The following is a 26,643-nucleotide window of genomic DNA, read 5'->3' as shown; positions in this document are numbered from 1 at the left end:
GTCTTAATTAGTGTAGAGTGTTTGAGAAATGTCTTCTCATGTTTGCTCTGGGTTTTGTTCTCCTGCAGTTGCCTCAGAATTAAGGACTCATATACTAAAGGTAGGGCTACTGAGCCCCAGGAGGAACAGGAAAGAGCTGAGTCTGTCGGGAGCTCAGATGCAAGGAGTGCAGATGCAGCCAGTGGTACCACCCCAACCCTCCACCCCTGGGGGAGGGGCTCAGACTGAGCTAATGCTGGAGCAATCTGTTAGCCTAAAGCCTCATTTGTGTACGGCCAAGCTGAGGCCAACCACAGCCTTTGATAAAGCACAGTGCCTTGTGCATAAGCTCTGTGTCCTGCTTTCTTAGCAGTAAACACTACATTGTATTCACTTCTACTAACCCAGATAGTGAGCATATATCAGTCCGCTGACTTGAAAAGGTCAGCACCCTGCTGACTGTTTGCCACTGCTGGTCCACCCTCGGACCACCCAGATTACTGTCCTGCATACAAGCAAACTAGTTTTTAATCTCCCCAAACAGATTTTAAATGCACAGAGACTTTTATTTTAGAAAATAAACTTACACAAATTTTACAAACAACCGAGAGAAACAAAAATAACGACGAGGTCTGAAAAATAGAAAATGTTGAAGATGAAAGTTATTAACTAAATTAATTTACAGAGTAAAACTAAAGAAATGAAGGAAGGAAAAATAAGTAGATTGGCTTTAAATGCTGTTTGTTGTGTTTCTGTTTGCAATCTGCTTCAGCTTGCCTCCCATTTGTGAAATCAGGTGACCAATCAGGAGGAGTGACATCAGTGGAAGGGGAGGAGCTTCAGTTTTGAGATAAGATGGCAGGAGGGTTGTTACATGTCTTCTCAGAGACGTTTTAGGGTTTAGGCCAGCTGCTGTCTTTTAATTGCATACGTTTGCACATCTGGCTATGTTAGCCTTGTTGCTAACCTTGTGAAGTCCTTCTGGCAGGTCCAGTCCAGTTTGGGAGTTGGTAGCTTTTCAAATCTAAGGAAACGTGCAAGATAATTGGGCGTGTCTATACATAATTCATAGGACGCCCATTGTTAAATTCACTAGGTAAGAGGCCGGGCACTCCATATGTATTTATGATTTGGTTTTCAGTTAGAGTTAGACTATTTATTTTTATTTTTATCTTCCACACCAGCCTCATCTTTACGAGCCCCAAACCCCTTAGCCAAGGGTCGTAACAGTGGGCTAGAGGGGTATAAAGCCCCCCATCATTTGGCTGTGGAGCAGTGGCAATGCGTTCTCCAAAACCTTTGGGACGACTTGGAGCTCCAAAACTGATCATCCAGTATCCGTACCTGACCTCACTAATGCTCAATCAAATCCTCACAGCAATGTTCCAACATCTAGAGTAAAGCCTTCCCAGAAGAGTAGAGGCTGTTACTGCAGCAAAGGAGGAACAAACTCACTATTAACACCCTTCATTTCAGAAGAAACACTGGAGGAGCAGGTGTCCATAAACTTGTGATGTAAGTCTAACATTTTGTCCTCATCTGGATTTGTTAAATCATCTGGTTACTGGATGCTGCAGCGCTGTGTGTTTCACATATCAGTGAATCACTGAAGGAAATGTTTGTTTTTCCTTATTATTGATCTTGTTGGACTGTAGAAATGACTCCAATTTGCCCATCTCCAGCTGAATTTTGGACTGACCACAGCCTAATGACCTGCTCTTCAACAAGCAGGAGGATCAATAAGGAAGATTTCCATGGCAGATGGCCAGAGGCCAAAGGAAATGGCCTAGCTGGAACAAGGCCTATGTAAAGGTAAGGGTCACTCAGAAAGATCAGATTTAATCTCGCATTTGTTTTGTTGAAATCCATAAATGATGTGCCAGAGTGCCGCTTTGTAAGTGCATGCACAACATTTACGGCAAATGTATTTACATAACAAAGAATGAGGATATTGAAAATGATATGTTTATGAAACTTTTTCATGGAATATTTTTTAAATATGTTGTCGATATTTTAAAAATAGAATAAAGGGGATGTAGTCATCATATCGCTGCTGTCGGAACAAAACCATGTATCTCCACAATGGTAAGTTTACAAGAGAAAAAGAAAAACCTTCTTAACTTTTAATGTAAGTCAATGGAACCAGACTTTTTTCCAAGTAATTTCAGACCATTTCTTGTGGTCCATTTATCATGGAATTTACACACAATACAAAGGGTGACAGGCGTTTTCATATTCTGTCAAAAAAGTTGGGACGGGGGCGTGTTTACCACTTCGTTTCATCACCTCTTCTTTTAACAACACTCTGTAAGTGTTTGGGAACTGAGGAGACACTGCTGTAGTTCTGAAAGTGAATTGTTTTCCTGTTCTTGTTTGATATAGGTTTTCAGCTGATCATCAGTTCGGGGTCTCCTTTGTTGTATTTTTCATTTCATAATGTGCCAAATGTTTTCAGTGGTGAAAGGTCTGGACTACAGGCAGGTCAGTTTAGCGCCCGGACTCTTTTAATACAGAGCCATGCTGTTGTAATACATGCAGAATGTGGTTTGACATTGTCTTGCTGAAATAATCAAGGCCTTCCTTGAAAAAGACGTCGTCTGGATGGCAGCATATGTTGCCAAAACATGTATATATCGTTCAGCATTAATGGTGCCTTCACAGATGAGCATGTCGCCCTTACCATGTGCACTAATGCCCCCCTATATCATCATGAATACTGGCTTTTGAACTGTGCACTGATAACAAGCTGAGTGGTCTTTAGCCCGGAGGACACAGTGTCCATGAATTTCAAAAAGAATTTCAAATGTTGATTCGTCGGAACTCAGAACACTTTTCCACTTCCCCTCAGTCCATTTTAAATGAGCTCAGGCCCAGAGAAGGTGGCAGCGTTCCTGGATCCTGTTTCTATATGGTTTCTTCTTCGCGTTTTAGAGTTTAAACCTACATTTGTGGGTGCAGTGACAAACTTTTTATAGACAGTGTTTCTGAGCCCATGCAGAGATTTCCACTACAGAATCATGTCTGTTTTTAATGCAGTGCCTCCTGAAGGCCCAAAGATCACGGCCAGCAAATACTCTTTTTGGGCTTTCTCCCTTGGATATAGAGATTTCTCCAGATTCTCTGAATCTTTTAGTGTTATTATGTACTGTAAATGATGAAAAGCAAAAGTTCTTTGCTATTTTACGTTGAGAAATGTTGTTCTTGAATTGTTGCACTATTTGACCGTGCAGTCTTTCACAGAGTGGTGAACCCCTCCTCATCTTTACTTCTGAAAGACTCCGCCTCTCTGAGATGCTCTTTAATATACAATCATGTTACTGACCTGTTGCCGATTAACCACCAGGTGTTTTTTTTAGCATTACACAACTTTACCAGCCTTTTGTTGCCCCCGTCCAAACTTTTTTGGAACGTGTTGTTGGCATCAAATTCAAAATGGGCAAATATTTTTCAAAAAACAATAAAATTTCTCAATTTCAACATTTGATATGTTGTCTTTATAATATTTTCAATTAAATATTGGGTTTAAATGAGTTGCACATGATTGCATTTTGTTTTTGTTTACATTTTGCACAGCATCCCAACATTTTTGGAAATGAGGTTGTAAAATCACAGTGTACAGCATTTAGAATTTTTAGCTTAGTTAACCAAAAAGTCATTTTTGGTCTTTTTTGTGTTTTCTATGTAGTTTCTGATTGTTCTCCCAAAACTTATACCTACTGAGGGTAAATATTAAGTAACTAATAAGCTCAACGTTAAAACTAGTTTGTGTGGGGAAACTCGATTTGATTTAGTGATGCATAAACCTGAACTTAGAAAACACTTGTATTACAACTGACTACAGGAGCTGAACTGAAGGTCTTACACGTCAGATTAACTACCAACATAATTAGGAACTGACAGAGGATTCAACCAATCATGTTTTGATTTATCATGTGTGGGATTAATTTTGTGAGAAGAAGCATGACTCTAGGCATTCTGGATGTTCTAGATATGTCACTGACTGTGAATGGAAAGCAGGAGCAGCTCTATCCTAGGACTCTTATTTGCTAAGCGTAAAATATTAGAAAAAATCTAAACATAACTATATAATTTGCCGTATTGCACAGGTTGTACACACAACATTTATGTTCTTCGCTGATGTGTTAAATCCAGAAAATAAACAGTAATTGTGCATTAAAACGTGTAGAAGTGTGTTTTTCTGTAAAGGATTTGTAACTTTTTTACACTTAGACAGTCAACAAAGCAGGTAGGTTAACCAGGGAAACTAAACCTTTGTATAGAACTGTATATGACAAGTAAAAGTTTCAAATAAAACATGTCTTCAGACATCATGTTAGATGTAAAAGAGCCAAAATATTCATGTTCTCCAGCGTTAGCTTAGTGCTAACATACTAATAGAAGCCCAATAAGGGTGCTAGCAGAAATAAGCCTAAGCATTTTCATTTTTTGAGTTTTACCATTTTTGGCCCGAACGGAATATTTAGCTCTAATAGTCATGGTTCACAACAGTCCTAACTTCAGCCTAAAGCCTAAACCTAGTCCTAAATTTACCTTCACCTATCTATAACTAAACCTAATCCCTAACCCATAATCAATCATTTGAGTTTTTGAGTTTTACCAGATAGTTTGTTATTATTATTATTTAGTTACAATTATTACATAAGCCAGCTGTTAATTACAGTTTTGAAAATGTATTAAACACAAAATATACTGTTGTTTGGTTTATTTATAGTTAGCAATGACAAAAAGAAGAAACACTAACCTGCCTTAGCACTTTACTGTACTATGATCATTTGTTTACCTATGCCATAAAAGTTATTAACAGTCTTTCTTAATTATCACCATATTTTTCAAAATTATTAGCAAATATTCAGATAAAGATTTTAGTGACCAAACACCATTGTAATAAACAACAAAACTAAATATCTATACTGAATATCTATAATATCTAATATTATTAATACAATCCCATTTCCAAAAAAGTTGGGTTGCTGTGTAAAATGTAAAATTGTATTATTTTTTGAAAAATATATGCCCATTTTGAATTTGATGCCCACAACACGTTGCAAAAAAGTTGGGACGGGGGCAACAGAAGGCTGGTACAGTTGCGTAATGCTAAAAAAACACGTGGTGGTTAATTGGCAACAGGTCAGTGACATGATTGGGTATAGAAAAAAGGATCGCAAAAGCATGGCATCAAATTCAAAATGGGCATATATTTTTCAAAAAACAACAAAATTTCTTACTTTGAACATTTGATATGTTGTTTTTGTAGTATGTTCCTTTAAAAATATGGTTTACATGATTTGCATATAGTTGCATTCTATTTTTATTTACATTCTGCACAGCGTCCTAAGTTTTTTAGAAATGGGGCTATAATAGTTATACTTGTTTTTGTGTTTTAATGTTGACATATAAAGCTGAGATATCAGTATGATAAGAGTCATTGTTTGCATTGAATTTATTACCACATGTAAGCTTTAGCCTCCTGATGTTGGCCCCCTAAATCTGTCAGACCAAAGCTGCACCCCTGACAATTCAACATTCTGAACTGCCTAAAAATAAACTGGCTCTTTTAGAACTGACACTGATTCATATTCTCCTCCAGAAAAGCTGAATAATTAACAATCCACAAATGACGTGCCAAGTGTGATCAAGTGTCCTAATATGTTATCACCCAAAGTGTGTCTCGTAGGTCCACTCCTATTGTCCAGAAAGCAAAATCAGGACACGGGGTAGAGTGAACTGCCGACAGCTTCCTGAACTTGGATCATCAATAATGTAAAGCGCATCAGCGCGTGTCCCACTGGGAGGTTATATTGCCCTGCTCGGAGTCTCGCTAATGCTGGGGGAGAAGCTGCACTGGGCTGTCTGAGGCCACTTAGAGTCTAGCAGGGGGCCTGGAGCTCTATAGCTGAACATTGCTGGACACTGCTGGACACTGTTCGAGGCTGGAGGGCATGATATTCACCCTTGTGGAAGAAAAGAGGACATACATACACGAGTGAGCCAGTGCGAGTGTGGGACAGTCCGTTCAGTTCTGCCTATTGCCTTTTGAGTCTCTCTCTCTCTCTCTCTCTCTCTCTCTCTCTCTCCCTCTCTCTCACTCACTCTCACTCTGTGTGCTGGAACAGGAGAAGGCGGGCGGTCCAGTAAGGAGACTAATCACTGGGGCTCATAAGGAGGGGGCCAGTGGAGAGGCTGTCCGCCGCTGCTGTATGCCTGACCATACAGCTGCTCTTTGTCCTCTCTCTCTCTCTCTCTCTCTGTGTCTTTATCTCTCTCTCTGGCTCTCTCTCTCACTCGTCTGTCCGTCTGTTGACTCTCAACATGGAGCCCAACAGCCCCAAGAAGATCCAGTTTGCCGTCCCGCTCTTCCAGAGCCATTTGGACCCTCAGGCAGCAGAACATGTGAGTAAAGAGAGACAGATAGATAAAAGTGTGTGTGTGTGTTTGGGGGGGGGTTGTGGGGTTGAGCAGGGGGGGTTGTGGGGTTGGGGGGAGGCTCTTGTCACAGCTGAAGCTAATGCATGCTTGGGGTCCCTCTGAGACTGAGCTTAGTTCTGTCCAGATTTCTGCCAAATCAGTTTTGAGGCTCATTAGTGTTGCTGTGGTCATCAGTCTTTGGTCTTCTTGGTACTAAAAGCTGCTAATATCATTGGGGACACTGTGCAAATGGGCTGCTTGTTTATGTGTCTGGTGGACACTTTCTGAGAAACCTTGCTGGGTCATGATGACTTGCTGGGACTTCATAAGCACTCATGTTGGCCTTGTTTTAATCTGTTTAATCGCTGCTTTTTTGCAAAGTGTCTTATCAGAATTGTAGCCGTTATTCAAGCTCAGCCGATTGCAGATGATTCATTTTATTTTTTGGACTGATTTCTCTTTTATTCTATTTGGCTGATTTTTAATACACCCTCATTAAGTCCTACATGGCACATAGCACAGATGCCACGAAGGGTTCTTTGAGCAAAGAACCACTTTTGGTTCCCTAAAGCATCGTGTTTGAAAAGAAGATTTGTGAGTGTGAGGAATCTTTCAAATACTTAACTAAACTTAATATAATATAAAGGTTATTTATCAAGAACCTCTCTCTAGAATCTCTATTTACCAACAGCCTCTACCTAGAACCTTTACATTATGTGGGCGTTTTTCAAACTTTAAGGTTCTTCACACTCACACATCTCATTTATATTCCGCTGAAAGGTTCTTTAGGGAACCCAAAACATGGTTCACACAAAGAACTCTTTCTAGCACCTTTTAGAACGCTTTCGGGTGCTGTATAGAACCCTTTTTTAAGTTCTTTAAAGAACCATCTACAACAATTTCTCTGTCATGGAGAAAAACCTTTTAACCATGCAAAGACACATCAAGGTTCCACATATAACCATTGCCTTTACTTAAGAACCCATAAAGAACTCCTTTTTGTAAGAGGATAGAGAAACGTGTTTGCTGTGGAGAATTCTATGGAGTGATGCTACTGAAGAACCATGTTTGGTTCAATAAAGAACCTTACAAAGGCTTGAAGAACCTTCACATGATGTAAAAATCCTTCAGTTTAAGAGTTCTTCCTAGAACTTTTTTTTCTTATGGGGAGGTTCTTCCAGCTTCATACTCACAAATCTCATTTACATTCCACTGAAAGGTTCTTTAAGGAACCAAAAAGTTGGTTCACAGAAAGAACGCTCTCTAGCACCTTTATTTTTTGATGAGTGTAGAGGAACCCTTTTAGGTGCTATATAGAACCATTTTGTTAAAGTTCTTTAAAGAACCATATACAACAATTTCTCTGTCATAGAGAAGATCCTTTTAAACCAGCAAAGAGTCATCACGGTTCCATATATAACCATTGCCTTTACTTAGGAACCCTTAAAGAACTCCTTTTTGTAAGAGGATAGGGAAGAATTCTATGGAGTGATGCCACTGCAGAACCACTTTTGGTTCAATAAAGAACCTGTTTGACAAAGAGATGTGAGTGTTAACCTTTCAAAGTCTTAAAGAACGTTACATAATGTAAAAGTCCTTCAGTTCAAGGGTTCTTCCTAGAACCTTTACATTATGTGGAGGTTCTTCAAACTTTGTTTTTCACACTCACAAATCTCCTTTACTATTGAAAGGTTCTTGAGGGAACCAAAAGCCCTTTCTGGCACCTTTATGTTTAAGAGTGCAGTGGAACCCTTTTTGGTGTTCTTTTGCTTCTTTAAAGAACCATAAACCATATTGCAGAAAAGAACAATTTAACTATATTATATATAATATATATTGTTCTATATAACCATTATCTTTACTAAAGAACCTATGAAGACCCCCTTCTTATGATGGTGTAGAGAAGTGGCAAAGAATTCTGTACTGTGGGAGGTTCTTTGGAGCAATGCCATTGAAGAACCACTTTTGGTTCTTGTGATTGATGGTTCTTTAAAGAACCACTTCTGTAAATGAGATGTGAGTTTGAAGATCCTCCTTAGAATGTAAAGGTGTTTACTAATTAATGTGTTCTTTTTGGACCATACATCCAAGCCAGGAACCGTTTAGAGAACCATTTATTTTTAGCACTGCAATCTATTATTTCTTTTCCATTTCATGCCATTTTTCTGTAGTAGGAAAATCATTAAACGCAGTGTCCTTTGCTGGTTTGAGCAGATTGCTGGTGTTATGTTACAGCTATCAGTGATATACGCTCCAGTCTTTAGTCCAGAGGCTCTTCAGAACAAGAGCTGCTGCTGCTGCTGACTGAGTAATAATAGTAACGTATTGGGGCGATTTTATGATGAGGCCGGTTCAGCCAATCAGACGCGGCCTTGCTTGTGCTGAGTTAGTGCTCCATTAGAAGAGGCAGCGTCAGATCTATACCTTCCAAAGCCTCGTGTAGAAATGGACAGCCCTGAGCACTGCAGGCGTAGAGGAAAACAAAGGCAGCGCGATTAGAGCTCAGTGGACGTTACACGACAGCGATGGTGGTGATGCAGAGTTTGTCATACTGATTCAGACAGAGGTGGGAGGGGGCAGTTAAAAAAAGCCTGGGATAACTCATGTCTTTTTAGAGGCGCAAGGATCTTGTCGATGTATTGAGCCTTCGAGCTTCGACTGTACTGTTGTGTAATTCCAGAACATCCAGAAATGCTTCTGTGTAGGTGTTTATCAGACTCAAAATCAAGAATCATGAGCATTAACATTAAAATATGTCAGGATTGGTCTCCACATTATTCAACAACGCATCTTTTCATTGCACCTTCAATAAAAACACATCACAGCTTAATGCAATGTGTGTACATGAATAAAGATATAAGTCATAGTTGCATCTAGTTATATGTATTAATATTAGGTACAAACTGTGGCTATTAGAGCCAGACCTCAAAACTCAAAACTCAAAAACCAAGAAAAAATACACCTCTGTGAAAATGCTAGGTTCCGCTAGCACCCCTATGGGATTCTAGTAGTACATTAGTGCAAAGCTAACAGCAGTTCAGTTTGAAAAGGACATTCCATATGTTTAATCTGAAGGTTGAAACAAACATCAACATATCTTTTACCTTGAATGTCTCAGTTTTACACTGACTCGTTCAGTATTCACAGTCGGTGATGTATCTAGAACTTCCAGAGGACCTAGAGTGATGTTTTTTCCTCAAATTAGCCCCACCAATTGGAAATCAAAACACAAATGACTCCTCTAATAATTATGTTTGGTAGCTATTAATTATGTTTGGTAGTTAGTCTATTGTGTAAGGCCTTCTATTCAGCTCCTGAAGTCCTAACCAATAGGAGAGCTCATTTGGCTTTATCTGTCTAGGAAAAAAACTGGAAAAAAATTCCTGATTGGATCATTTTCCTTTGAGCCTTTTTATGATTTTATCCTTTTTGATTCCAATGAAGGCCTAGAAGCCCCTGTGAGTTCCCCTCTTAGTAATATATGGTTAAAAAAACTGGCTGTATAGTAATGAGATGCATGTCCAACATAATTTTGATATAGAGGAAAATAGGGGGCATTATAATGCCCTTGTAATAGTCTTATGAAGCCTTATCAAGCCAGTATCTGGTAATTAACTGGTTACTTTAATACTACTTTATTAAGCAATAACTGGAGTGAATTAGACATTTTCCAGAGCACTATTATTTTGTATATTACGCATCACAGCTTGAAAAGGACATTCCATATGTTTTACCTGAAGGTTGAAACAAACATCAACATATCTTTTACCTTGAATGTCTCAGTTTTACACTGACTCGTTCAGTATTCACAGTCGGTGATGTATCTAGAACTTCCAGAGGACCTAGAGTGATGTTTTTTCCTCAAATTAGCCCCACCAATTGGAAATCAAAACACAATTGACTCATCTAATAATTATGTTTGGTAGTTAGTCTATTGTGTAAGGCCTTCTATTCAGCTCCTGAAGTCCTAACCAATAGGAGAGCTCATTTGGCTTTATCTGTCTAGATAAAGCTGGAAAAAAATTCCTGATTGGATCATTTTCCTTTGAGCCTTTTTATGATTTTATCCTTTTTGTTTCCAATGAAGGCCTAGAAGCCCCTGTGAGTTCCCCTCTTAGTAATATATGGTTAAAAAAACTGGCTGTATAGTAATGAGATGCATGTCCAACATAATTTTGATATAGAGGAAAATAGGGGGCATTATAATGCCCTCGTAATAGTCTTATGAAGCCTTATCAAGCCAGTATCTGGTAATTAACTGGTTACTTTAATACTACTTTATTAAGCAATAACTTGAGTGAATCAACATATCTTCTACCCTGAATGTCTCAGTTTTACAGTGACTCTTTCAGTATTCACAGTCGGTGATGTATCTAGAACTTCCAGAGGACCTAGAGTGATGTTTTTTTTTATAAAATTAGCCCCACCAATTGGAAATCAAAACACAAATGATTCCTCTGTCAGCTACTAATTATGTTTGGTAGTTAGTCTATTGTGTAAGGCCTTCTATTCAGCTCCTGAAGTCCTAACTAATAGGAGAGCTCATTTGGCTTTATCTGTCTAGATAAGAGTGGAAAAAAAATCCTGATTGGATCATTTTCCTTTGAGCATTTTAATGATTTTAACCTTTTTATTTCCAATCAAGGCATATAAGCCCATGTGGGTTCCCCTCTGAGTAATATATGGTAGAATACTGGCTGTATGGTAATGAAATTATGTCCAATATCATTATGATATCATTATGATATAGAGGAAAAGTGGATAATACTTCAAAATAGGGGAGCATTATAATGCCCTTGTAATAGTCATAATAAGCTTTATCAAGACAGTATCTGGAAAATAACAGGCTACTTTATTACTACTTTATTAAGCAATAACTGGAGTGAATTAGGCATTTTCCAAGCATTTTTGTTTGTTATACATCATGATCTTGTGCACAATGTTTGCCTGTGCCCTTGTTCTAGAATGTGTTTATTTTCTTGGTATCAGTTACTCCAATAATAAATTACCAATTAGCTCTAAATAAAGAAAAACCAAGCCTCTGTTCTAAAGTCAACATTTCTAGTTAACGTGTACTACAGAGGCTTTATTACTAAGAATGCTTATTAACAGAGCTTCTACACTCTTAGAAAAGATGGTTCTTGAAGGGTTCTTTAGTAAAGAAAATGTTTTATATTAAACCATGAACACTCAAAGAACCTTTTGTGTAAATAATAAAGTGTCTATTATTATCTTGTTCTTCAGATTGAAGGAGAATGTGTGGTATATGGTTCTATATAGAACCTGTTTGAAGAGGGTTCTTTATAGCACCAAAAAGTGTTCTTCTGTTCTTACAATTTCAAGCTTGTAACAATAGAAGAACCCTTTTAAAAAGGTTCTATATACAGCACATTCTCCATCAATCTGCAGAACTCTTTCACAATGCAAAGAACCCCTTATTCATGCAAAGGGTTCTTTGAGTGTTCATGGTGCTATATAGAACCATTTTCTTTACTAAAGAACCCCTGACGAGCCACCTTTTAAGTGTGTGGTCAATACCTAACCTGTAAGATTATATCTCAGATTGTTCTAGTGAAGAACTAGATGGATATCTTGATTATCAGTGGATGATGAGCAAAAGATTTTGATGTATAATATACAAATACCAGTGCTTTAAACTGCTTAACTCAGCCTAATAAAGTACTAATGAGTAGCCTTTTAATTAACAGCTACTTGGCTTGATAAGGCTTAATAAGAGAATTATAAGGGGGGTATAATATCCCCCAACACTGTGTTACCAAAAAGTGCCTAGTGCCAGAACCACAACCAGTTTTTAGAATATTAACAGAGAAATTTTCAAAATTTCTTCAGAATTAAACGGTTAAGATGTAAATAAAGTCATTCAGAGTGGTTTGATGTGAAATGCTCCATTCTAGAGAGTCTTATTCTCAGTGGTGGTGATGGGAACCAGACGTCTGAAGGGTGTAATGCCTTTGAAAGCTGCCTCACAGTAAATTAATTACATAAAATGGTTATGAATATGTTGCCTAAGGCATGACATGCTCTTTTATGACAGTTTTGAGATGAAATTCTGGCCTAAAACCAATTTTTTTAAGCTCATTCATGACAGAGAGGTACATGCAGGGAGTTGTTCCCAAAATAAAAGATATTTCCTATTTTTTCAGATTTATCACTATTTTAACCATCATCAATATTCCACATAAGCACTCAGAAGACTCGTGTAGGTTCACTGGTGGTTTTGGATAGTAATTAAAATGGCTATATTTGTGTTGTGGTCATGGTGACCCCTGGTTCCTATCACCACCACTGTAAAGACATCTGAGTCTCTACAATCAACCATTTCACACCAAACCACTCTGAATGACTCTGTTTACATCTCAACCACTGAAATATACAGAACTTTTGAAAAATCAGTGGAATTCCCTTTTAATATCAACTAATGCTAATCCCCTCTCTCTCTCTCTCTCTCTCTCTCTCTCTCTACTCCACAGATACGCAAGCGGAGGCCCACTCCAGCAACCCTAGTCATCTATAATGACCCCAGCGCTTCAGGTAACTTTATGGCCCGGTTGCAAAAGACTCACTCACGCAGGCACACAAGCAGACGCTTATCTTTGAAGTGTGGACACAGAGGGGGTTGGTTTAAGCCAGAGTCTGCAGGGTCAAGGCTGACAAAAAAACACCAAAAAACACAGTGTTCCCTCTAACCCAGTAGAGCAGGGTATTAGTCCATTAGACCCGTGACCCATTAGGCCCATTTATCTAAAACCGTCGTAATAATTACCTTTCCTTTTTTGGAAATAAATGAATGAATTAAGCTCCATGGCTCTCTTTTCAGAGAAGGCTTTCATGCCATTGCTGCACATAACAGGTCGTGACTGTTTCGACTTGGAAGCACATGCCTCCACTCTGTCCATTTCGGTCCAGCACCTCATTCAGCTCATTATGTAGCAGGTTCCCTCTCGCAATCATCAACAAACCAAGTCCTTCTAAGTTACAGACGAAGTTAAAGATGCATATGTATTGGAAGAAAACCTCGTATCTCTAAAATGGTAACTTTACAGGAGAAGGAAAAAACCTACTTTACTTTTAATGTAAGTCAATGGAACCAGACAGTTTTTCCAAGTCATTTTGAGTGATTTCGTTTGGTCCATTCATCATAAAATTTACACACAATGTAAAGAGCAACAGGCATTTTCAAATTATGTTAAAAACTGAAAAACGACAAAAATGGAGATGCAAGGTTTTGTTCCAGCAGCAGCGACATACATATATATATATATATATATATATATATATATATATATATATATATATATATTTAGGACCAGCCAAGATCTGAAGTTTGCTTCTTTAGTTTTGCACTAGAGCTATGAGGCTAATAAAGCTAACAGGCTAATTTGTACCCCACCAAATAGCATTGTTGTAAACTGCATATCCAAATTCCATTCATTTTTCAAAGTTTCTGCATAATTAAACAGTTAACTTGTAAACAAAGTGATTCAGAGTGGTTTGGTGTGAAACGCTCTGTTCTAGAGAAACTAAGAGAGTCAGAGTTGTTCACAGTGGTGGTGATAGGAACCAGACGTCCACCTCTAAAAGCTCCCTCACAGAAAGTTGCTACATGAAATGGTTATGAATACATTGCTTTAAGTCTGAGACACTGTTGAGACACAGGTTAGGTCTGAAAATGTTTCTTTAAATTATATTCAGGGAAGATGCAGGGTTTTGTAAGGTAAAATTTCTTACTGTTATTATATATTGAATATAAAAAATTTACTACATTGTAAATGAAAACTCAGAAGACAGATGTAGCTTCACTGGTGGTTATGGATAGTAAATAAAATGGCTATATTTCTGCACTGAGAAGTCAGCTCAACTTAAAATTAAAGTATAATTTATTTTACTTATTACACTGCTTTTCTTGAGTTAACTCTTGAGGGCCCTTGAATTCACCCAACTCAAACTTCTTAGTTTAGTCAAAAGTTCTCCCAGCTCTCATATGTAGTTTCTCAGTTGACGAAACAATATAGAATTTGTTTTGTTCTCTGTTTCCCTGCTAAATGGGACTCTTTCTATCACACAATACCACCACGCCTTTTCTCCTCTTGGGCTTCCAGATATCAACAACTGTACAATCACTCGGGTTCAAACTCATAACCTCCTGATGTTGAGGTGAATTCTCAGACCATTGCATCATGTGTTATTAGGTTACATTTCAAAGTTAAAACAACCAATTTTTTATCAGTATATAAAACATTTAAGGACACATCTGAGGAATTTGAAGAGCTTGTGAAAAGTGCAATGGACTAAGCATTTAGCCCCACCAGGAGGTTGTGAGTTTGAACCCCAGTGCTGTTGTAGCTGTCTGAAACTGGGAGCCCAAGAGGATGGAAATGCCTGGTGGGATTGCCTGATGGAAAAAGTCACAGCCAGTGGGAAAATTGAGTCAAAAGCTTATGTTTTATATCATGTACCTCACTGAGATGCAGAACTAAAATATGAGAGTCAGGAGAACTTCTGACTGATCTAAGAAGTTTGAGTTGGATAAACTCTAATGTCCTCAAATTGAGTTGCCTCGAGAAACTCAGTGCAATCAGTTTAATTTAATTTTATTTTGAGCTGACCTTCATTTTTAACGGCGTGTTGTGCACACTTAGAAACTATATATAGAACCATGAACATGATTTGCATTATTGAAGGGTTCCTTGCATCATGAAAGGGTTCTTCAGGTTTTTAGAGAATGTGCTGTAAATGGTTCTATACAGAACCTTTGTGAAAAGGGTTCAATATACCACCAAAAAGGGTAGTTTTATTGTAACAAGCCTGACATCACAACAATAGAGAACCCCTTTTTGGTGCTATATAGAACCCTTTTCAAAAAGGTTCTATATAGAATAATTTACAGCACATTGTCTATCAACCTGAAGAACCCTTTCATGATGCAAAGAACCCTTTAATCTTGCAAATCATGTTCATGGTTCTATATAGAACCATTTTCTTTACTAAAGAACCCTTGAAGAACCATCATTTTTAAGTGAGTAGACATGGTGACACCTGGTTCCTATCACCACCACTGTAAAGAAATCTGAGTCAGTATGTTTCTCTACAATGAATCATTTCACATTAAGGCACCCTGAATGGCTTTGTTTACATCTCAGTTATGAGACATTTTCCTGTTAAATAATCTCTAAAGGATGTGATTATGTGGTTTCTGACACTGTACAACAGGCTGTTATCTATAAACACGGACTAAAGTAGGTCACGTAGCTAAAAACAGTAGCTGTGGCCAACTTAGCTGAATTTTGTCCATGTTTTTGTTAAAAAGTAGTGAAGATTTTATTAATGACTCTGATATGTGATGCAATGAAAGGAAAGGCAACACATTCATATCTAAAACCTGCTAGAAGAAAGACAGGGCTCAGAGTTGGACGCGGCACTTGGACCTTGAGAGGAATATCATCACCTTTATCAGTCTCCTTCAGTCAGGATAGGGTTGCTTGTTTGGTGAGCTGTTTTGTCTGGGGTTTGGGATGAAGGGTGAAGCGAGACGAGGTCAGTGAGGGTTTCAGGGATGGTGATCTAATTGTGAGCTCTGGACAGGGCTAAAAATTTCAGCTCTAGTGTGACTTGTCATACAAATACCCAGTCACAGATAGATGTTTCAGTGTGACGTGTAGAGGCAGACGACCTTCAAAGCAGCCTGAAACGAAGACACACCCACAGAAAACTAAAACAAAGTGGTATTGTACTAACCAGCTTCAAACGGTTTCAAAGAAAACGGCTTAATAACATTCGTGAACTGTGCATGTTTTTCAATCTATGCAGTTATATGTAAAATTATACAACAATTAGTTCCGGCCACGCAAGCTGATTGGTTGAGAAGCGTTCTAACTGTGCTGTTATTTCACCATGACATCACAGGTTTTTCACAAACACTGTATCACTCCGCTGAGATGCTGTTGCTAAGCAACGACTTTGACAGCTGTAGCAGACGCTCAAGTCATCTGAACGTTTTACTTCTTACTTTGCCACAAACAGAAAACGGACACTTTTAAGATCACATTTGACCGACAGCCAATTTGGTCAGACTCTGAAGATGAGACGACACTAAATTCCCAAACTGTCAGTTGGTCTGTGTGGAGCTGGAGAACAAACTGCCGGCTTTGCAGCGAGTGGGCGGAGCTCGTTACGCTGACGTAGCAACGAGCTGCTCGTTAAGGAACTATAATTTGGTGAAGGAACTGCGAACATTAAAGCATATTAAACGCCGCGTTCACGGCCCAGTTTATTAATTTATTACTTTATTTATTTAACTGTTGTATAAAAGCAATAGAACACTCGAGGAGTGCGTTATCGCCAATAACATCACGGCTGTGATGATCTACGGCGACCAAATCACAGCCGTGATGTTATCTCGTGATAACACCCTCCCTCTCGGGTTCTATTGCTTAAGTACAGAGCCCTGCTGGTGACACCCCGTATAAATAAAAATAATGTGAGGCCACGATTTAGTAAGGCATGGGAACAAGATCCTAATGCATGACCACAACTCAGTAAGGAGTGGGAATGAGATAATTAAGCCTTGACCACAGCTTAATAAGGCATGATCTTGTTCCCATGACTTAGTAAGTTACTAAGGCCTTAATTATCTCATTCCCGCACCTTACTAAGTCGTGGCCATGCATTAGGATCTCGTTCCCCTGCGTTCATACGGCATATTATTTTTACTTATATGGGATGGCACCAGCAGGGCTCCGTATAAAAGTTTTAACATCCCTGGTAAAGTAACATTTTGTTGATTTTCAAAGTGAAAAATAAGTTACACGTCCTCTACAGAGACACACTTCTGCTCATTTTAATGCAGAATCACTGTTTATGTACTGAATTTGTCATATTGGGACAAAATAAAACCAGAAATGTGGCCAAATGTTAAGGCACATTTTATTATTTTTGTTTTATTTTTAAATATTGGTGTTATTTGTTTTCCAGTGTGTTAAACTACTTTCCCTGTAGAGGATGTGTTAACTTATTTTCAACAAGAGAATCAACAAAACAATAATTTGACCGTTCAGACTTCTGCATACGAATATATCTCACTCTAAAGGACTCGTTACAGCACACGGAGCGGAAAATTATCCGCAAACCAATGTTTCTAATCAGACAGATTAAAACAGTGCACTGAAGTAACAAATTTGAACTGACGAAATCCCAGTAGCTGTGGTTAGTTTAGCGCTCAGTAGAGGTCAGATGCTCCGTACCTCTGTGGAGGGGGGCAACATAGCGCAGGTCAATACCTAAATAAACAGCTTCCCTGTTGCGTCACTGTGTGGAACTGGCAGAATCAAGCAGAGTGCCAGAGAGCTTCACTCCATCAACCACAACACAACGAGGCTTTATTCCCTCTCACTGCTCTACAGCTCACTCAGAGGAACCGATAAATGGAAAAAAATCTGTGGTTTGGCTTCATTGGAAAGAGAGGGAAGCCTGCAGTCTCAGGCTCAGCTGTTCCAGTGGTTAAAGCGCAGTGATTCGTTTGAAAAGTGGACAGAGGGACAGATGTGTTTATGTGTGTGTGAAGGTGCCGTGATGTGGATGCGATATGTGTCTTAAATTAGAGTGTGAATTTAAGGATTCCTCCCTAACGGGACCTGTTTGCGAATAAAACACTGGCTGTGTTTACATGCAAAAATTTTCTCCAATTCGATTGAATACAGTCCGATTATAGATTAAGACTGAAGTGTTTATGCTCACTCTCCTCAAAAATCTGATGGAAAACCTCCGTTTTACATGCTCACTACAAGTAATCAGATCTAAAATTATGTACATGCATAGAGAACCACTTAGTGTAGACGTTACCATGACAGAGTGAGTCCAGTCAGAGTGAGATGAGCAGCAGTGAGCAGTGCTTGTGTTTTTAATTGCTTTAAAATGATGTCAGACTCAGGAAAACGTCCTTCACATGTCCTTATTAAAGAAGGCCGAGAGGAAGACGTCGTGTTCTGAGACACATAAGCTGGACGTCCGTCCCACCGCCGTCTTTTAAAGACCAGAGCATAAACTTCGTCTCCTCTGCAGACCAGTTTCTGCTCCGCCATGTTGAACGGTATAAACTTTCACTATGATGTGACGAACATGATCAGAACGGACTTAAACTTTCTGATAGGGAATGTAATCAGATACAGGCGTTTACACGGATATTATTCTTCTATTTAACAGATTATTTACAGGATTACCCACCTCGATCAGTCAGAAATTGTTTTCCAAATGGCCTCAATCGGACTAGACTACTCCGATTCAGGTGTTTACATGGACGTATTCTATTCCGATTTTGATATTAGGCGGATTATTAACGGATTATTAGGCTGCATGTAAACGTGGCTACTGAGTGTTTTCTCCAAGCCTTTCTTCTGAAACCATATTATTGGTTAACATAATTTTTCCCACCCTCTGGTTCATGGTGATGTCATCAAAAATTCTGAAGATGTTTTAGTGGCAGGTAAAAATCACTACATATTAATAGAAGATGACATGATTTCAAATGATGTGAAGAATCCTGTGTAAAATGACCAGGGATGTGAACTAACAGGGTAAAAAATGTATCTCAGGTTGATGCAAACTGCCCACAGAACTGCCTACTGTCTAATATCCACTAAGGTTCTGAGTTTAAAAGGCACAATGAAACAGTGAAAAAAGATCTAGTCAATATATCTAATATTTCTCAATATGAGACTGTAGTAACAACAAGATTCTCAACCTCCAGACCTTTTAACTCTGTATTATTATTATTATTATTATTATTATTATTATTATTATTGACATTTTAGTAGGTGCTAAACTGTGTTATGTGGTAGGTCTATACCTATATTGCCTAATAACAGTCTAATGACAGTCTATGCGTTACTGTTATAGTAGCCAATGATCATCACACGTTTCCATGCTGACTGTGTGACGTGCATGTTGCCCTGAGTTCGATGCGTCACTGTGAGGGACACAGAAAGGTGAAATACTGTTATTGTGTTGGTAAATATTCTTCTGAGTGAGACGCAAACGTCTAGTCACTATGACCGCTGCCATTGTTAAAAGTCACCCAACAACACACTTTGAGACACTGACTCTAATTTACGTCTGGTTTTAAAAAGTGACAAAACATTCCTCACAAAACTGCCGGCAGAAACGTCAGTAAACTGAATGAAATATGCAATCAGCTGCATTTCCACTCATGCTTCACATTGCTTTTGGACAGACGCCTGGAAAAACAAATGAGTGAAATCATCTGAAATCCAGTCAAAATATATAATATTTTTTTTATTTTGAGATTGACGTAAAAAAAAATGTAGTTGTTAATTATCTAAAGAATGTGTCTGATTCAACTGGCAGATAATTTAATTTATTTCGAGCATTTTCTGCATTATTTCTTGAAAAAAAAGCCAGATTTTCTGCATTATTTAAAAAAAAGCAAAATGATTTGCATTATTTCTTAAAGAAAGCAAAGTGTTCTGCATTAAAGGCAAAATTGTCTTTTTTATTTCTTGATAAAAGCAAAACTTATCTATATTATAATGTGAAAAATTCTAAATTATCTGCATTATTTTTTTAAGATAGTAAAATCATCTACACTGTTTCTTGAATTAAGACAAATGATCTGTTTTTTTTCCAGATAATTCATAATTTCTTGATATAAGCAAAAGCATCTGCACTTGCATTTCTTACAAAACAAACAATTATCTGCATTACTTCTTGAAAATTGTTTGCCAACAGAATTAGACACATTCAATAGACACAATTACTTTAAATAGTACAAAAAATCCAGAAATAAGCTGAATAATTCTATTATAGTATTAAATCAATCTCTAAATAAGAAATATAAAAAAATTTGACTAGACATAAGATGACTTCATTTGCCAATGTATCCTATTCATTGCAGTGAATGTGTTGTATTTTTGCCTGAATGGTTTAGTGTATGTGGCCTTGAATGTATGTTGGTCAGAGTTCAGCCGTAGCACTGACATTTCAGCAAAGGTCAACAGTGAATTATCTAAGAGGCCATTTTTAGAGTAATCTCATTACACAACATCAGTGGCTGAACTCTACTGGCCCCTGATCTGTGGACTTTAGTAGTGGCGTCTCTTTCCCAGGAGCTCTGTTTGTCAAATGTGGCTGTACAATCAGAGAGGATTATGCCCTGAAGAGAAAAGCAGGAGGAGATCGTTATAGCAGATCATTTAATTTGCTAAGATTGTGTGGAGATCAGGTCACGATTTGGCTGTTTTCTTTCAGAAATCGTTGTTTAAAGCTCATATTGAAACTGATTTTTTTGGTTTGAGTGCTGTCATCACAGCAGGAGGATACGATGAGTGGCCTTAATCACAAGCTCGGACCTTTAAAAGCAGTTCCTTCACTGCGATAAATGATATTTTGGCGAGTGAAAACATTTAAAATCTAGTCAATTTATATAATATTTCTCTGTATGAGGTTGTTGTAAGAAAATTATATTATCTAACCGATTCTAGATGTTTCTTTTGCTTGTTTTAAGTAATTTATCTGATCCTATTGGCAGGTATTTTTGCTTCTGTCAGGCAATATTTCACAAAACTTGTAAAATGTCATTAGATTATGACACTTTCAGTGAACAAAATTACATAAAACAAGTACGAAGCATTTATAACAACAAATATAATATCATTCCCTTGGAATTGTGAGGTTCTATCTGACATATTTGTCAGAATCCAGTTATTTACATATTATCATTCTGTGACAACTTCTTAATGTTATATGAGGTGTTTTTTTGAGTTGTATGCATTTTTGGTTCTGTCTCAAAGGTTAAGCTCTAACTTAGTTCTATAAGGTTCCGTCTTTGAGCCAATCAGCACTTTGAATACACTCAAGAGAACCAATCAGGCTCTGCTTCTTTGTCATGTCACCACCCTGCTCATTGACTGTGGGAAAAATGTATAAAACTTTATGAAACGTTATAAATTTTCAGTCTTTAATTAAATAGTGAACATTTGAATCGATGGAATTACGATATAAACACTACCTTAATTCATTCTTCCGTATTTTCCTTTCTTCTCTTTCCCAAAATAAGACATTTCTGATGTAAAACAAAACCTCATACTGCTTTATACTGACCTGCTACACCTGCTGGGACACTTTATTACAGTAGCTATTTTCTGTCTGACTAAAGGACTTAAACTAATAGTTCCTACCTAAAACTGACCTCTGCACTGGACACAATATTTAGCATTGACCTTCATACTTAATCTATCTATCAATGCTTTTTTGGATAAGAAAAAGATTGTTCATTCTAAAGCGAGCAATAAAAGTCCTAAATAAACAAATAAATAAATAGTAAAAATAAATGTCATAAAAAGTGTCATAGAAAGCATTAAATTTGACTTTCTGATACACAGAGACGCTTTGCTATAACACTAATTTTATGTTTTAAAACAAATTATGAGTATAAACTGTGCGTGTTCCTTGAAAATCATTGCTTCTTTTCATGTTTTGCCAGATAGAACCTTATAACTCCAAGCAGAAAGTGAGTTCTTGTGATTAGAAGGTTCTATTTGCATTTGATCTGTTCCAAAAAAAACTAATTTACACATTTAATAGGATTTTGATGTTGTTTATACATTTATAATAATTCAGACTGTCTGTCATTGTCATGTATAAAGAGACGTGTTTCACATATCAGTTTTGGTATTTGGGATGCAAAATCTTTGAAGCTCAGTATCTCAAAACTGCTCAGAACGCAGACAGAACCTTATAATTCCAAGGGGAGGATTCTTACAAAATTCTGTTAAAGTGAGAAATATTAGATATCGTTGTTGTCGGAAGAAAACCTTATACCTCCAATTTTTTTGTTTTTCAGTTTTTAGCGTAATTTGAAAATGCCTGTTACCCTTTATATTGTGTGTAAATTTCATGATGAATGGACCAAAAGAAATGACCCAAAATGACTTGGAAAAAACTCAGGTTCCATTGACTTACATTAAAAGTAGAGTAGTTTTTTCCTTTTCCTGTAAAGTTACCGTTTTGGTGATACAAGGTTTTGTTCCGACAGCCGCGACATATTAACTAGAATTATTTATAATTTTTCACTTGTTCAGATGTGTTCAGCTTTATTAGCAAAGACAAACAGTGAGATATTCTGTTTAATATGTTGAGTTATTGTAGACCAACAATGGAAACAGGCTCGTTTGTATTCAAAGCACTTTCAAAAGCTAAGTGTTTGCTAAGTGTGCAGGGGTGTGCGGTATGTCCAGCCACAGCTTAGCAAATCAGTGGCAAAACCAACACGACTGAAGTGCATTAGCTGTTGTGTCCTCATAAACAGAACAATCAGTATGAGTGCATATAGGCTGGAGATACAAAAGAGCTTTGTTTTCTGTTGTGTCTGTGAAAGATGCCTCATCCTCCCATAGGTTGGGCTGTTTTTCTGTCCAACGCTGATGCCGATCGTGTCCATTCACTTTTCGCTGGTCCACCTGGGCCACAAAGCGACTCGGTGCAAATCTTCTGGGTGTCAATTAAAACGTCCCGCTGAAGCCAGCTAGCGCCGCCGTCTATCTGTCAGTGGAAAGGCGCTGATTCAGAACCAGGGCTTTACTGTCAGTGTGTGTGCAGGGAAAAAGCTCCAGTTTTCCTTTCTGCTTCTGTCTCTCTTGACTGGAGGAGGTGTTTATTTCTGCCAGCCGTTTCTCGCAGTAATTACTGCCAGTGGGACTTTTCTCCACACGCACAAAGCGCTCGATAATTTCACTCCATTGCTGGAGAGGACGAATCTTTTCACACCTGCTTTGTTACAGCTCAGCGTCAAACATACTGCCCGAGAATCGTGCTGTCCATATGCTCCTCATGGCTGCATCTACATACAGTACTGTGCCAAAGTCAGAGACCAACTTCTTTTATTTCATTTGCAGTCAAAACAGCCATGAAGTACAGCTTCTTCGGTTTTAAGGAGCATTTCATGACAAACCGCTCTGAATGACTTTATTTCTCATCTATTTATATATGCAAATGTGGAATAATTGCTGGATCATGTCTGTTAAGACCCCACGCTTTGTCTAGGGCAGGGGTTGGGCCATTTTGTCCTTTCAACAAAAATCCATCCACCTTGGCAGCCACAACATTTTATGTCCGTTTTACTGAAGTAACGTTTCATCATCTTGGCTGAAAATATGTCTTTAATTATGCTAACGTGCTAGTACAGACTAAAAAGTACAAACGGAAACGCAGACTTATTTTGCTCTGCTTTAACTTCAGCTCAGCTATAGCTGCTTTTCTCACATCTCCGGCAGGAAACTTTTCCACAGAAGTAGAACAGTTTCTTGTAAAACGTCTCTCAATATTTGATTTTTTACGAGGCTGAAGTCGCTTCACATTCGCCAGCTTCTTGTACTAACTTTCTCGTTCCACCTTAAATGGGGCCTGAGGTGCCAGAATGTAACTGTGGCACCGTTTAAGGTGGCACGGGAAAATTAAAATAAGAAGCTGGCGAATGAGAAGCTAAAGTGTTTGACAGTTTCTTGTTGCAGATTAAACGTATCAGGAAACCAGCTGGAGTGATTATAAATGCAAGTAAATCGGTTTATTTATTGTTAAACTGTGTTAAACGATCAGCAGAGCTTTATTTTACTGCAAAGGTAGATTATTTTATTTTTACCCAAAAATCTAATTACGTCCACAGAGATTTCACAAGTTTCCCTGAATTTTTTGATGAGATTCTGCACTGTATAGGGTGAAATACCAAAGATCTTTGCAATCACTGCAATGTTATGATTAAAATTTTATGAATCTCTGCTTTCCGTTTTTATCTGCAGTTTATCTGTTGTGCCAAAAATTTTGGAATTGGATTGTTTTCAATAAAATTTGGGTTTATTTGTTGGCTGAAATAAAATTGTCAGGTGATTTTCTAACATGAAAATATTGGTATATCATTCTCATTGTCTGTTCCACTACTGAAATTAGCTGCTCCACTTCTTTTTCGTAATAAATAATTCTGAATCATTTAAATATAAATTGTTGTGAAATTCGAGAGTTCTTGATGTGCTAAAGAATTGCTATAGAACTCTCTAATGGAGCTGTTGAGAGGTCAGTTTAACAGAACTCCTTTCTGAAAAGTCTCACGTGCACACGTTCTTTCATATAATCATTGTCACGTGCGTCATCCACATGCGTCAAAGAATAACGTGTATATGATCCACATGCGTCATGAACAACAAAAACGCCATTGTTTAAACACCTCACTTTCAGTAAGTTCTCCATTTTGCCTGAATTGTCTCATTTCCCCACTTTCCATGTCATCCCATTTGTTTTCGTGAGTCAGTCACTGCTGATCCACAGTGATACTCATATGCAGTGAAGTGAACACTCGCATGACCACTTATCTGATCTAGAAGCTCATCTGAAAGTGGCTCAGATATGAACTGAGAAGATCCTGTTTTTTCTTAGTCATGGAAAAATCACATCTGTGTTATATTTTGTGCCACTTCAACACTGTAACATGAACACAGCTCCAGTCTGAATGGTGTTTATTTTCTCTGCTATACTGGAATAAATTGGATCGGAGTGATGGCTGGCTGCTTGTTGCGTTGCGGTTTGTATGTAGTGTGCTTTTCTTAGAAAGGGAATGAGAGATGAAAAAGTAATAAATAATTAAATAGACAGATCTGAATATATTGTTGCTGTCGGAACAAAACCTTGCATCTTTATTTTTGTCGTATTTTACTTTTTTTACAGAATGTTAAAATGCCAGCTGCCATTTATAATGTGTCAAAGTTTCATGATGATTGGATCATTAGAACTGGTCCAATACAAATATAGCCCCCTTTCATCCTGTTCTTCAATGGTCAGGACCCTCACAGAGCAGGTACTATTAGGGAGGTGGATCATTCTCAGCACTGCAGTAACACTGACGTGGTGGTGGTGTGTTACTGTATGTTGCGCTGGTACGAGTGGATCAGACACAGCAGTGCTGCTGGAGTTTTTAAACACTGTGTCCACTCACTGTCCACTCTATTAGACACTCCTACCTTGTCAGTCCACCTTGTAGATGTAAAGTCAGAGACGATAGCTCATCTGCTGCTGCACAGTTTGTGTTGCTCATCCTCTAGTCCTTCATCAGTGGTCACAGGACGCTGCCCACAGGACGCTGTTGGCTGGATGTTTTTGGTTGATGGACTATTCTCAGTCCAGCAGCGACACTGAGGTGTTTAAAAACTCCAGCAGCACTGCTGTCTCTGATCCACTCAGACCAGCACAACACACACTAACACACCACCACCACATCAGTGTTACAGCAGTACTGAGAATGATCCACCACCCAAATAGTACTTGCTCTGTGAGGGTCCATGGGGGTCCTGACCACTGAAGAACAGGGTAAAAGGGGGTAAAAGTATGCAGATATTTATTTATGCAAATATTTGTGTATTTATGTCCTTTTTTTGTTCATCCCAAGCCAATAGCTTTGGCCACACATAAGCCAAAACATATGTTTAATAGCAAAAGTAAAATAGCAAACAAACCCAGGCAATCAACCCTATAGTCATACAACAGACAGACATACAGAATAAAAGACGGATGTCCAGACAAACACTATCCGACAGAGAGACAAACCAACAGACAGACATCAACACAAACCCGTATAATGTTCGAACCACCATCATAAATGTTCTTTACTGTTATTTCTGCCTCATCAGCCCTGTAATGTGGATGCAGCTCCAGTCTGAATGCTGTTTATTTTCTCTGTTGTATTGGCACAGAGTGGACGGAGTGATGGCTGGCTGCTTGTTGTGGAGTTGTGGTTTGTATGGCGTGTGCCTGCTTGGTTCTGTGACTTGTTTTGGCTGCCCATCATAGAGCCGTGAGTGGGAGAGCAAACACACAGAGCAGCATTCACATCACAGGCTGTTCTTTGTGCGTCTGGCATTTCTCTGCGATGGCAGAAGCGTGCCGCTGGTGCTTTATAAAGGAACCTTTCTGAAGGTCCATAAACGTGCATCACATGATCGCCGCCGCCCCTCAGAAAGCTGGGCAGACGCAGCTCTGTTCTCTGAGAGCCTGAGGCTGAGAGATTTGGAGGTTTTCTCTGGCGGGCCGGGTTGGCTTCTTCCAGAAGGCCTGTCTTTGGCAGCTTTGGAGGCTTTAGAGTGTTCAGTAACTCCAGTGACCCCCACCTGGGAGGGTAATGGCTTCATCCTGTGTGCTGGAGGCGCTGAAGTCATGGAAGCTAAC

At 38.4% G+C, this 26,643-nt stretch overlaps 1 protein-coding gene across 6 annotated transcripts in view; it reads left to right on the top strand.

Moving 5' to 3' along the window:
* The first annotated feature begins 6,022 nt into the window (after positions 1-6,022).
* The window catches only part of ppp1r1c (protein phosphatase 1, regulatory (inhibitor) subunit 1C), a 58,909-nt gene continuing 38,288 nt past the window's right edge, over positions 6,023-26,643 (top strand). The window contains exons 1-2 of one of the 6 annotated variants that reach the window (XM_036577149.1): positions 6,023-6,390; positions 12,897-12,957. In XM_036577149.1, the coding sequence (XP_036433042.1) occupies positions 6,310-6,390; positions 12,897-12,957 (142 nt within the window). In that variant the 5' untranslated portion in view covers positions 6,023-6,309. The remainder of the gene's footprint in view (positions 6,391-12,896; positions 12,958-26,643) is intronic. The other 5 variants (XM_036577157.1, XM_036577174.1, XM_036577165.1 and 2 more) reach the window with 5 other exon arrangements.

The sequence above is a fragment of the Colossoma macropomum genome, unplaced genomic scaffold (assembly GCF_904425465.1).
Source record: "Colossoma macropomum unplaced genomic scaffold, Colossoma_macropomum, whole genome shotgun sequence".
NCBI lineage: Eukaryota > Metazoa > Chordata > Actinopteri > Characiformes > Serrasalmidae > Colossoma > Colossoma macropomum.
Note: the sequence above shows the minus strand (reverse complement) of the source record. Positions and strands in the feature narration are given on the sequence as shown.